Below are 14,223 nucleotides of genomic sequence, written 5' to 3' on the forward strand. Positions count from 1 at the left end.
TTAGGGCTAATAACTCAGTCTTAAGACATGTATATGAAGACTTGGGTAATTTTGGTTGCTACCCCAAATTTGCAAGTTGTTTATACCAAAAGGGATGCAAATAAAGTGGCTCATCTTATGGCAGCTTGTTGTATCTCAATTCCAAAAGAGGTTTTTCTTTCTTTATTACAGACTGCATTAGCAATTGAAACTTGTAATATGTAAACTTTCTTATAAACATTGACCTCCTTTCTCTAAAAAAAAAAAAAAAGGTTCTTGAAATAACCTCAATCATATAATTTTCAAACAAACTAATATCATCACACAAGGAAATGAATTAGTTACTTTTTAAATAATTAAATCTTAATTCTTTATTCACAGTTCACATGTTCATTTTTTAACTAGACAACATAATTCTCTTATCCAACGAAAAAGATCCTCGTGTTATTTGTATGGAGTTTCATAATGAAAAACTTATTAAAAATGCATGCAGCTTGCTTTCTTGTCAGTGGTGTATTAATCACATTAAAATTGTCACATGAATTCTAAAGAAGTTTCAATAGTTAAGAAAGTAAAATTTAGTGTAAATTAATTTTAGTACCTTTTTATTCACGAGTATTGGCAGCTTTTTAATATATTTGTAAGTTTTGGTCTTAATCAACAGTCATTATGCGTACTCTGTAGCAATTAGCATAATCTTAGTTGTTAGTCAAGCTCTCTTTCTTGGTTGTAAGTTTATCAACTTACCTCTTTGTGGAATTGCAGCAGAACAATCGTGACTCATGGCATTGAGTTATCCATTAGCTGGTTACTGCTTTCTTTTGGTGTGAAAATACAGTTTGCCATGACAATCATAATGAGCTCATGAGTTTGGAAATGACAATTAATTGGTGATGAATTGTATTTAAAGGTGAGAGGAAGATTGACCATCAGACCATGGCAAATTTTGAAAAGGTTCACAAAGAGTAGAGAATGCAACACACCTATAAGCCATTTTCTTTAATATTGACGGTTGACTGTCCAATCAGGTATTGGAAAAACAAAAAACAATGTGTTTCTAGAAAAAAAAAAAAAAAAGGGCTTATTAACACTCAAATTGTGTGGGAAATTAGCAAGGGTGTATGCTCAGTTGTCACTGGTGTCTTGACCACTTCAAAATTGTCCCATCAATTAATCAGTATCAATACATTTTAATTAGTTGATGAGAAAAGCATACCAATGACATTGTAATAGGACGATAAAATCATGTATTAGAACACAACACTCACGAGAAAAGGTAGACGAATCCAAAATCACCAATGTTACACGAATGTTATGTGTAACAGTAAAACTCCTTTTAACAAGCTGATGTGTTGTCAAAAACCAAATGATGGTAAATACCAACCCACCCACAATAGGTAAACATCGTACGTCCTAATCCAGCTGTCTTCCACATGTAGAAGCTCCATTGGTACTCGTAACCCTCTGCCACATGTAGAAACTCCATTGGCACACTTGACCCCGCCCTAATGGCCGAGTCATCCCTCTCCCGCGTCCGTGTTCTTCCCCTCTGTTCAAGTCTTAGCTGCTAAGCAAATCAAACGTAAGTTACAGAGTCATACCCCAGTGTGAACTCAACGCCCACCGAACCTCCCAGACCCTCTAGAAATCAAACACGAACTCACTCTCCTCTGCCACCTCACAACCCTAAAACGCGTCTTTGTCTTCGTCATCATCCCCTTCGTCCTCAACACTTCAATTCCCTCCCAAAAAAAAAAAAGTCCGGGACGTAGCTTTCTGTCTTTGACGAGTCGACACGCCATGCTCCACCCCCTTTTGTCACTTTCCCAGCAATTTCCTCCTTCCATGATGATCTCAATAGTTGAAAGTTGAGATATAAACCCCCCCTTCCCATCTTTTTTATTTCATCAAAATCCATCATTTCTCTCACCCACTTCACCTCTCTCCCTCTTTCTTCACTTTCACTGCATACAGTTCAGATTTTCTGGGTTTCTGGATCAAGATTCAATGGAGAACAACAACAACCAGTCCTTCTGGCAATTCAGCGACCAGCTTCGTGTCCAGACATCCAATCTCGCCAACCTTTCCGTCAACGACTCGATCTGGAGCAGCTCATACGGCAGCAAGAGGCCTGATGCGAGGAGGAACTTCGACATCAAGGTCGGCGGTGAGGTGAATTCTTTGATTAATTTGACCCCAAAAGGGTCTGATTTCAATGGCTTCAATGAAGGATTGGACTACAAGCAGAAAGGGTCCGACCCGAATGAGGGCTGGAACAGCTTCAAGCCCAAGGCTTCTGAATTCAGCGACAGGTTTAACAAAGCTTCAGACTTCAATTCTTTCAACCCAAAAGTTTCAGACTTCAATTCTTTCAACCCAAAAGCTTCAGACTTCAATTCTTTCAACCCAAAAGTTTCAGACTTTAATGGGTTTAACCAGAAAGTCCCGGACTTCAATGGGTTTAATCAGAAGGTCCCGGACTTCAATGGATTCAACCAGAAGGTTCCGGATTTTAACGGGTTTAATGAAGGGTGGAAACTCGGGGCTTCTGCTAATGGTGGCATCAATGGAGGCTTCAACAAGGGAATTTACTCCAAGCCTGCAATTCACAACAATAACATTAACCTGAACCTGAAGCCGTACAAGAACCAGGGTGAGGAGTTTGATCTTGGAGTTAAAGCTGGGAAGAAGAACAACAATAGCAACAAGAAGAAAAATGGTGATGACAATAACAAGGACGTCAAGGGTGACAAGAAATTCAAGACACTTCCACCCTCTGAGTCTCTCCCCAGAAATGAAACCATTGGTGGTTACATCTTCGTCTGCAACAATGATACCATGCAAGAGAATCTCAAGAGGCAACTTTTTGGTATGTTCCTAATTCTTTTCCTTAATTGTGTTTGTATTCCATTATATTTCTCTTTGATTTAACCATTACGATTGAATTGTTTCTGAGATTGTGATTTGGGGTAAACAATCAATTTTGTAAATCTGAGACACAGATTACTAAGATTAAGTATTTGATAAATTAGTATTAATTTTGTGGTCCTGCATCAATGTTTACAGGTTTGCCTCCACGTTACCGTGACTCAGTTCGGGCCATTACTCCAGGGTTGCCCCTTTTCCTTTACAACTACTCCACCCACCAACTCCATGGAATTTTTGAGGTTTGTGACTTTTTCTTTGGCATGATCTTATCTTGTGAATTTGGAATTTACTTTGTGAATTTATCTTGTGAACTTTTCTTGATGATTGGAAAGACCAATAGTTAACAGTGTTGTAATCTTTTGTGTGTTTAGGCTGCAAGCTTTGGAGGAACCAACTTTGATCCATCTGCTTGGGAAGACAAGAAATGCCCTGGTGAATCGCGCTTCCCTGCTCAGGTTAGTCCTCAATTCGTATTTGATTGTTGGGTCTTAAGAATTGCTCACTTAAGCGTGAGATTTACTAGTAGTTTGTTCAGTGTTTCATTTACTAACTTACATACTCTGTACAGGTGAAAGTTCTAACTAGGAAAGTCTGTGAACCACTGGAAGAGGATTCCTTCAGGCCAATTCTTCATCACTACGATGGCCCTAAATTCCGTCTTGAACTCAGCGTGCCAGAGGTAATGAATGTTCCATAGCCAAAAGCATTAGTTAGTCTTGTTCAAGCTCACTAGAGGCACTTTATATCTATTAGCCATATCTAAATATCTAATGGATCTCTTTTATTTTGCAGGCCCTCTCTCTGTTGGATATATTTGCAGACCAAGATGATATATTTGTAACTGAAACCCCTTGAACAAGAACACATTATAGGGGGCGTCGTATAGAAGATACAGATACAAATTAGTGAAAGAAAGAGTGAAAACAGAGTAGTGAGCTGTAGTATGTTTGCTGTGACCAACATGTTGAGCCAAGAATCATGAGGATGATGAATCAAAGTACACAATGTATTATATTATCATATGTATAAGCAACTTGAGCAAGTTCTAAGTCATGAGAAGCAAATATTTGTTTATGAGGTGTAATAACAATATCTATCCACCCAGTACTTCTATTTACTCTGTTAGTTTGTGTGATGTGTATGAAAATGCGCAACTGAGAATCTCAAGAAATTTTCTTTTTCTTTGTGTCAAAGTCCCAAGATATTTACTTTGAATGACAATTACACCTAAAAATCTGTTAAAAGCGTTTCGGAAAACGATTTTGATAGCACCTACATGAAGTGTTATTCAAGTTACAGAACCAGCTTGTTAGTACCTAGCTAGAAAAGCGCTTAGGTATTAGGTGCTAATGTGGTATTCGATTCTCTACGAGCTCTGGAAGTCTCTGATTCTAAGAAACATATAATGCTATCGACAAAAGCACTTCTAACTTTTCCAAGGCCAGAATCGATGGAACCCAGGTCCTAGAGGGTTGGTGGTTTTGGTTTAGCAAACAGAGGAAGCAGCGGAGTGAACCAAAGAGAAAGAAGAAAACGACGTCGATCGGTGGACGTGTGTCTTGTCTTCTATGGTTGAGGACAATCTTTAGCTTAACGGGTAGTTACTGTTAGGCTATCTACTGCAGATATGCAAAGCATAAAGGGTCCGTCGGTGAAGCCAGCTACCCCATCTTTTTCCAGCGACTGTCTTTCTCTTCCATTATTAGAACAGTGATAGATAGCAACGGCAAATTAAAGCTCAGAAGAATATGCTCCAACCATTTTCTCTGACCCTGTTAAAGGAATTTTTCTTTTTTTCTTTGGTAATGACCCCTTCAAGTATCTAGCTAGCAAGCTATAATTTTGTGGATTATTGGAACATTGACTTCCTCTCCTTCTCTAGCTGAGGGAGGAAATCAACTTCACGTCATGCATGACACAGTCGTAGAACGTTAGTTCAATGACTGGTAATTGATAGTCGGTAATGTAGGGAGTCCACAATGGCGGGCTTGAAGCTCTAGATGTCCCTTGATTGTTTCACACGAATCATTCAGAACTGGGAATCAACGACGCTCATCCCATGTTCACTATGTTGACTGCTAGGTTTCTTATCACCCATTTTATTTTATTTTTTTGGCAAAGGAGAGTTTATATTAGGGAGAGGCTGCTCTCCAATCAAGGCCCAGCTGAACCACCACCATGACCCCCGATGTAAGAGCATCTCCCAGGTATAGGCCAAAAACCTATTTTTAACCCACCAATCTCTCCCACGGTAAAGCTATTTTCCAAGGATTAAGGGCATCTTCCACCATAAGCCAAAGGCCAAATACATTTAGCCTACCAAAATGAGAATATTCCCTCTAAAATGCCAATTTGGCCTATTACTAAAAAACAGGGCTGTCACAATAAGCTAAATTCTATAAGCCAAAAATAAAATATCATCATCTCTAGTCCTCTTTTTTCCAACTCGGAATATATTTCTGAATATGATTTTGATGGGGCTATTAATAAAATTAATTTATTTTACTTAAATAAAAACATATGTGTGTATCATAAAACTTGAAAATTACACCCAAAAAAAAAATTAAATTTTTTTTTAACATATCAAATATTACGTTCATATTGAAGATCTCAACAAGATCTTAACAATGGTGTAATTTTTATATTCAGAAATATTATAAATAACACATTTATATAAGAGTTATAATTTCATAAAGGTATAAAACATAATATATAAAGAAATAAAACATAAAAATTAAATGGGACCTACCATTTAGCGTACCAAATGGGAAGCCAAATTTGGCTTATGAAATGTTAGCAGGCCAAATTTTTGTTTTGAAACCCGTGTAATAGCCTATGGTTGGAGAGAGACGTAAGATTAATGGAGATTTAGCGTGGGGGGGGAAGATGCTCTAAGGAAAAAATTTGGCTGGGGAAATATTGTAAGCCAAATTTGGGCTTGGTTTTGGTAAACCATTTGGTGGGCCACACTGAATTTTATTTTATCATTATTTTTTTCCCTGTTTGTTCAAGAATATGTATTATACATTAAAAAAAATCAATTTTCTTATATACATGTATTATTTATAATGTTACTAAATATTAAAATTATATCATTGTAAATATCTTGTTGAGATCTTCAATATGAGTTCAATATTTGATATATTTAGAATTTTTAAAATAAATGTGTAATCATTAATTATTATGATATGGTTATCTATACTATTATTAAGATAAAATGATTTGTTAGCCAAAATTAAAAAATTTGACAGAAATGACCTTAGAATGTTAAAAAACATTAAGAATTAGGGGCCGTGACCACTTACCCAATTTTAGACTAAAAATTGCTCACTTAATCCAGCAAGAGTTTTTTGACCTTATTTACCCAATCTAACAATATTTGACAAAATTACCCTCATTCCCCTCATTCTCTCTCTCTCACTCGACTCCCCTCAGCCTCTCACCTCCCAGACACACTCTCTCTCTCTCTCTCTACCGTCGCTGGAATTACATCGGAAATCCGACTCCAGTCCACCAGCTTCTCGTCTCCTCCCACCTCCCAACACATGTCGACCTAGAACCTCCGCTCCACTCCATTTCCGGCGAGTCCAGCTCTCACCGTGGATCGGAATTCCTAGACACATGATCTCCTCGTGGTTCGATTGCAGTGGCTCTTGATGATCACGGAGCCGAAATCGCCGCTGTTGTCATCCTCGTCTTTGAAGTAGTTGAGTGAGCCGCTGTCGTCGAAGTCCTTGGGAGGAGTTTGAGGAGCGGAGGGAGGGAGGAGTTGTCGTCGTAGACGAAGGTGGAGTACGGGTCTGGTTCTTAGTCCGTGGAGCTCTTGAAATTGCTGTGTCGTTGCTGTTTCTGGTCTTGGTAGAATTAAGAGTTAGAATCATCGTCACCGTTGACGACTACAGTGGAGTAGAGGTCAGGTTTCGGCAAAATTTTGTGAGAAAGGCTTCTTGGAAATTCACAGAGAGTTAGAATTTCCTGAGAAAGGCTTAATGGAAATTCATAGAGAAGAAAACCCAGTGGGCCATTGGTTTGGTAATTTTTGAAGTGCTGACTAGGAGGGTGATCGGTCAAAAGAGTTGTTTTCATTCACTATATGACTTCTCTCAATATATGAATACTTGTTATTGGCCCCTAGTAGACACATTATTGGCCCCCAGTAGACTTTGAAATGAGGGACAGGGATCACTATAGTGTGGTGTATTGATAAGTTACCTGTTGTTTTCTGTGTATTAAAGTCAAATTATCTGTGAATCATACAAAATGGTGCATTTTTGGTGGTCTATTGGGAGGCAGTAGAGACATTGGACTTTGTATTGGGGGGCAATAATATGATTATTGGGAGCCAATAATATGATTATAAATTGATCAATTGTGCATGTAGTGTATTCATTTTGGTTTTGGGAGTTCATACAATTCACTGGACGACAATAATATGATTTTTGAGAGGCAATAATATGATTACTGGGGGGCAGTAATATGATTACTGGGGGGCAATAATAGCCGGATTCAGGATTTCAGTCATCGGTCGCCGGATTTCGGTTACCGGTTCCCTGAATCCGGTCATCGGTAGCCTGAATCCGGTCACCGTTCTCCGGAGTCCGGTCACTGGTCGCCGGAGACCGCTCCGGCCACTGGTCACCAGAGCACAGCAAGGTGGAAGGTGACTTCTCTCTCTGAGTGAGAAAGAAGGAGAGGGCAAAAAAGTCTCAAAAAAAAGAAAAAAGAATTAATTGGGTAAAGGGGAAATAATCTCTTAGAGTGTTTTGGGTAAATGGGGTTAAAAAACAGTTGGTGGAGCAAGTGGGCAATTTTTAGCCTAAAATCGGGTAAATGATCATTTTCCCTAAGAATTAATTAAATCACAAAGATAATTATGACATTTACAAAATATAATTTTATTAAAAAAAAGACAAAAAAAAAAAAAAAACTCATAACCCACTTTTTTCTCTCCCATTTCTTTTGTCTGCAATAACCGTTTTCTTTCTTATTTTTCAAAGAAAAAAAAATTGATAAAATCTGCTTAGTCCTTGTATTTTGCCTCTCTCATCGTTTCAGTTTCTGACATTCTAATTTAATCTAAAAACTCCCTGATCTCACAATATCCCTCTAATAGGTCCCTTCCGCGTCAAATTAAGAGTTGGTCTTAGGTGAAATGTCCAATATACCCCTCTGTTATTTTTTTTTTTCTTTTTTTTTCCTTTTTCCTTTTTAATGACCATCATATCTTGCTGCATCAGTAGTGCCACGTCGGCGAACCAATCCAGATCGACCTGAAACCCCAATTATTGTTCTCCACGCCAGAGGCCATTTTTCTTTTCCATCACTATTCTTCTTCTTCACTTCTGGTTTTGGTCAACTTGGCCATCAAAAACCACCATTTCAACCAGACCCAAAATCCAAATCAACATATTGAGGAAGACCCAAAAACCTCAGAGTTTGAAAAAAATGGTAGTTTTCATTGAAAAGTTTCCAAATTGAGGCCTGATGTGGAGAGAGAAAGTGGGATTTGAGTGGGAGAGAGAGAAGTAGGCTGTGAAAACAAGAGGGGAGTGGTTGAGTGGCGAATTTTCGAGCTGATTGGGATCTGCTTATGTTTAAGAGATGGCGTCGGCGACGATGGAGAAGAGGGTGGATCCGCTAAGAGACAACGGAGGGAGATGGCTTCAGAGAAGGTGAAGAAGTGATCGATCAGCTCCTAGCCTCTTGGTTTTGCTCGATGTCCATATATACACCGCCAAGCTAGGTCTTTGCTGGATTTGGTTTCAATTTGGGGAGAGAAACAGATGGGTTGTGGAGTTTGATCGGAATGGGATTGGTGGGTTGAGCAAGGAGAAAGTAGGTAGAATGAAAAGAAAGAAAAAAAGGAAAAAAGAAATTAAAAAGGAACAAGAACAAAAGAAGAAAAAGCAGAAAAGAAATTAAAAAGAAAAAAGAAAAAAAAGGAAAAAGGAAAAAGGAAAAAAAGAAATTAAAAAGGAAAAAGAAATAATAGAGGGGTATATTGGACATTTCATCTAAGACCAACTCTTAATTTGACGCGGAATGGACCTATTGGAGGGAAATTGTGAGGTCAAGGAGTTTTTAGATTAAATTAGAATGTCATGGACTAAAACGATGAGAGAGGCAAACTATCGGGACTAAATAGATTTTATCCCGAAAAAAAATAATTTGCACATGCAGAGCATATGTGGAAAAAAGCTAGTTTCTATTTAAGTAAATTGACTAGTTTTATTGATGGTCTCGTCAAAACCATACTCGGAGATATATTTCGAGCTAGGAAAAGAGAAGTGTGTATTTAAAACCCCTAACTACTTAACACACACTCCCTACTCAATACACCACCCATTTAATTTCTCATTCTAATATTTTACTAAATACACAACTCAAAGTACCTAAAATATATTTAAGGAAAAAATTCAGTTTACTCCTCTGAACTTTGGGCCTAAAATCAGATTGGTCCATATTTTTGAAAATCGATTATGATGGTCCCTATACTCTCAAATGACATCACTTGAGTCCAAAATTTGAATTTGACTCGAAACATGACGTCATGTGCTGAGTTGGAGCCGACATAGGGGCCCACTTTTCAGACTTTAAACCCCCATGAGGGCAAAATAGACATTTCTAATTTAATCTAATTTCTATTTTTAAATTTTTTTTCTCCATCGGCATGTTGACCGCGCCACCTCCGATCCATCAATACCCTCACTCTATAGCTCTCCAACCTCCACGCCACCTCTGAGCTCCTCCACTACACTCCCCGCTCTACGCCTCTCCAAGAAGTTTCGCCACCTCGCCGTCGACCTTGGAAAGATTGACAGCAACCAAATCAATAATCACAATCAGCCATTCAATTCATAATTCAAGATTCATAGTATAACTTGAATTCACAAGCCCAACCATACATTTATCAAGCTCCAAAACGCCAGATACAAGCCTAGAACCTCCTGAACAGCTGCTAGAAAAACTCAGTAAACTGTCGTGCACAGTGAGCTCTGTCGACACTGAAAGCAACCAAAAACCAATTCGTTCATAACTCAAGCAATTGAAAACCATGTATACTATCGTGTAGAACGTGAAGAAGAGATCGATTTTTGTACCTCATGCATTACTGATGACTGTTGGAGTCGTTGGAAAACACATCGAAACTTCACTGCAAAACCCTGAAGCTTCAGGCTTCGATTCTCTCTCCTTGATCAACGATTAGACAAACCCATACCATGGGGACGTCAGGGAGGATGAGACGAAAGGTTTGGCGCGGGTGAGTTGGTCTGAGGTGGCCTTTCAGGCCCATCGGCCTCCATCTCCGAATTGGGCAAAAGTGGAAAGATTAGGGCTTGAATCGGGTTTGGGGAGATAGAGAGAAGTTACAAATGCTTGTGCCTACACCGCCGATTCCAATCGAGGAGGAGGACGAGGAGGAGGACGAGATGACGTGGTGTGGAGCTTCAGATCGAAGGGAGGTGGAGGTGGAAGCGTGGTTGTTGATATAGAGAAGGGGAGAGAAAGGGAGAGAGAGAAGAAGAAAAAATTAAGAAAAGAGAGAAAAAAATTAGAAAAATTGGAAATGTCTATTTTGCCCTCCTTGCAGGGTTTAAAATCTGAAAAGCAAGCCCCTTTTGTCGGTTCCAACTCAGCACATGACGTTATATTTCAAGCCAAATTCAAATTGTAGACTCGGGTGATGTCATTTGAGAGTATAGAGACCATCGTAATCCATTTTCAGAAAGAGGGACCAATCAGATTTTAGACCCAAAGTTTACGGGAGTAAATTGAATTTAATCCTATCCTTAATCTTAAAAATCATGAAATATCCTATTATTTGACTATATTAAGACCACTATTTCATATGATTAGTATATTGTCGTTTTTTAAATAACCATATTGATTACTTGTATTAGTTATTCGAAAATATATAAAGATTTATTGTTTCCTTCAAATAGATGCCTAGAAATAGGTTTTGTATCATTTGAGTTCTCATCCACCAAACACCCTATTGATCAAGTATAAAATTTTGAGTTGAACATTCAACCAAAACTATATAAGTAGTTTCTCCACAGTGGTGGAACTATGAAGCTGTCATTGGAGGGGAAAAACAAGTTGACTAATCATAATTTTAGAACAAAAAAAAAATTAAGTAGAAAATGGGAGTAAAGCAATCTGTTTTAAAAACACTTAATGCCATTGAGTCTAAAATTCTAAATTATATGGTTTCTCACCCCATTTAATTACAATTTATTTAAGAAAAAAATTAAATTAGATGGTTCCTAACTTTATTCTTGTATCAAACGGGGAGGCCATGTATAGAAATTTGATGTGTTTATCTATTCATTTATACACAGTGATAGAACAATATAAGGAAAATATAACTATCTTTTTTCTTATTCTAATATGTAAATGTCTGTTTTTGGTCATTTAAACTACCTATAAAATCTAATTTGAAATATAAAATAATAGGGATGTGTATTAAGTAGTTAGGGGTGTGTATTTAAAATTTCTCTTAGGAAAAAAGAGTACTAGATATATTCGGAGATATAGTTTTTAAATTATAGCCGTTGGATATGATGACGTTTGATTTTTGCCTTATGGAATTTGGCCTACGGTGGCAGCAAAGTTTTTTGTTGATATGCCAAATAAGCATATTAGAGAGAATATTATGTTTTTGATAGGCTAAAACCATTTGGCTTTTGGCCTACCATGAGAGATGCTCTAAGAGCCCAACTTTCAATCCAACAATTAACGGCTGGCAGATTATGGCAGTGAACAGACTCCGTTGATCCCAAGTCCAAAATTACCAACGAGCCTAAAACTAATAACAGGCCTCATGCAATTCCGTTGCCTTCCACACCACTCATTCTTGTAAGCCCCAAGTTCGTGAATGTGGCTTGGGTCCACGTGCATGGCATACTGATTCGTGTGTAATTCACTTTTCTTTTTATTAGGCTGCAATATGAATTGGGCCTGCTAGATGGATTTTTGGGCATCAACAATATGCAAACAATTTGATTCATGTGACCGTTCTAAACAATGAACTTTGGTGCCCAATGACTTAAAACACTCGATAATTTACTATCTTTAGTGTTTGACTTTACCAATTAGGTCTAAGCACCTTTAGAATCACCTTAATACAACACAATTACTCTAGGATAGTAATCAAGATTTTTAAATTGTTTTTCTTGGTACACGAATCAATTTGCAAATCAAATTATTGGTCAAATAATTTCTAGAAGTTTCAAAGTCTACGTGAACTTCTTTTAGCATATGTATTCAAAGTTTTATATAAATAGATAATTTTTAATTTTTCTGTAGTTTAAAAATGTATTTAAGTTTGACCACATTGACATTTCTAGCTACGCCACACTAATTGGCGATAGTTCAGCCACACAAAATGGAAAGGTAAATTTTCTCATGGGCAGGGAATTTAGACACGTACATATAATACAAATATAGATGGAAGTATCACCTTGGGTCCATAGCTCAGTGGTAGAGCATTTGACTGCAGATCAAGAGGTCACCGGTTCGAACCCGGTTGGGCCCTATTTTTAACAGTTTTTTGTTATATTTTTCATAATTACTTTTTTATTATATGTTTCATAATTACTGCACTCAAACATTACTAAAACAGCACACAAACTGTAAATAGTCCAATCTTCTTTACAAATCACCTTTCTATTTCTTTTTGTTCTGAACACCCAATCAAAAACTCATGACACCACTGAACCAAAACATAAGCAAAGGGCACAAAAAAAAAACAACCCATAAAAGATTAAAAACCACAAGATGTATACAATCCCTTACTAGTTGCATCCAAATCATGTCAAAGTCCAGCAAGCCACACAGTAAACCAACCCATTCTCATTACACTTTGGACACCTCTCCTTCTTATCCCCAATCACCACCTTACAACTTCCCCCACACTCCATACAAGGCACAAACCTGGCCCCACCGCAACCCCCGCACGCTTGCGGCCCCACCCCAGTCTCCACACGTGCCCACTTCACTATCCTCCCCAACCGTCCACTCTCATTCAGCTCCACCACCTCCTCCACTCCCCCCACATACCTCCCCTTCACAAAAACCCTAGGCACCCCCAGCCCCTCCCCCACCAAACCCTTCAGCTCCGTCAGAAACTCGCCGTGCAGCGACACGTCACGCTCGTCGTACACCAGCCTGTTCACCTCGAACACCGACTTCACTCTCTGGCAGTCCTCGTACGTCCGCCGCACCCCACGTAACGACGTCGTGTAGATCACCACGGTCTCGGCTCCCCCCGGCGGACATTTCTCCGGGTAGTCGCTGAGAGGGTCTCTCAGGCTTATCAGCTTGTCAATCACCGCCACCTGCCCTTCTTTTTGTCTCTCCATTCGGTCCCTCTTTATAAATATGTTCTCCTTCACAGACTTGTATCCCACCGTCGACTCGGTTTGGGTTTGTGTGTCTGGCGATGGCATTCCGAGTGGTGAGCGGGACCGGTTGACTGGTTCGGGTTTCTTCCTCTGCAAGGAATTCATCGACTCGCTTTTTTTCAACCCGGCCGTCTTCGGAGCGGTGAGCTTGTTGTCGAGCTCTTCTAGAGTGTGGAAGGAGTCAAAAGACAAGCTCTTACGCGGCTTCCTCCGCTCCTCTTCCGGCTCCTTCTTGATCACCGGTGACGGTGCTGGGCTCGGCTTTGGGCTGAGATTGGGCTTGAGGTTCTCTAAGGCCTTACTGACCTCGTCCCACGTTTGCGGCGCGGCGGCGGCGTCGGACTCATCGAGCTTGTCGAGGATTTGCGCGGGCACGTGTACTGGTTTTTTGGTTTCCTCCTGCTGCGACGTGGTATTCTCGAGGCCGAGCCAGGGCTCTTGGATGCCGTTGATGTTGAAGACCGCGAAGCTCGCCGGCGCCGGCTTGTAATCTACGGCTGCCTCTACCCGTTTCGAGGAGGCGCATCCCATTTTATGAAATCTGGGCCGTCCAGAATGTGTAATAGAGACTAGAGAGAGTGAGGTGTTTTATATGTTGGTTTTTATGGAGGGAATGTTGTTTATATGTGTGGATTGGGAGGGTTTTTTGTGTGGCTTTGAATTTAAATGGGGGATTTTTGTGAGTGGTGTTTGGATAAATTGGGTGGACATGTAGATTTCTGCCACGGGGGAATGAGTTTGGTTTGTTATCTTAGGAATATTAGTGGCCAGGGACGTGATTTGTGATGAAGATGCATGTTATAGAGTTGCACGCCACAATTATCCAAAAAAAAAAAAAAAGAGTTGCACGCCACAGGTTTAATTTTGTGTGATATGAAGAAGAATAGACACTTATCTGTTATGCATGATG

General features: G+C 39.2%; 2 protein-coding genes and 1 non-coding gene across 3 annotated transcripts; 2 read left to right on the plus strand and 1 right to left on the minus strand.

Annotated features, from left to right (window-relative positions):
* The first annotated feature begins 1,824 nt into the window (after positions 1-1,824).
* LOC112176700 (DCD domain-containing protein NRP-B) lies at positions 1,825-4,032 on the plus strand. The gene is made up of 5 exons (XM_024314749.2): positions 1,825-2,848; positions 3,046-3,146; positions 3,279-3,362; positions 3,476-3,586; positions 3,700-4,032. Exons 1-5 carry the CDS (start codon positions 1,987-1,989, stop codon positions 3,760-3,762), a joined length of 1,221 nt encoding a protein of 406 aa, XP_024170517.1. The 5' UTR covers positions 1,825-1,986; the 3' UTR covers positions 3,763-4,032.
* Positions 4,033-12,373: 8,341 nt separating this feature from the next.
* Positions 12,374-12,445, plus strand: TRNAC-GCA. The gene has a single exon. It is a non-coding gene; the product is annotated as a tRNA-Cys (tRNA).
* Positions 12,446-12,520: 75 nt separating this feature from the next.
* LOC112178564 lies at positions 12,521-13,954 on the minus strand. The gene has a single exon (XM_024316716.2). It carries the CDS (start codon positions 13,842-13,844, stop codon positions 12,720-12,722), a length of 1,125 nt encoding a protein of 374 aa, XP_024172484.1. The 5' UTR covers positions 13,845-13,954; the 3' UTR covers positions 12,521-12,719.
* Positions 13,955-14,223: the final 269 nt, after the last annotated feature.

This window comes from Rosa chinensis, chromosome 7 (assembly GCF_002994745.2).
Source record: "Rosa chinensis cultivar Old Blush chromosome 7, RchiOBHm-V2, whole genome shotgun sequence".
In the NCBI taxonomy this organism is placed as follows: Eukaryota; Viridiplantae; Streptophyta; class Magnoliopsida; order Rosales; family Rosaceae; genus Rosa; species Rosa chinensis.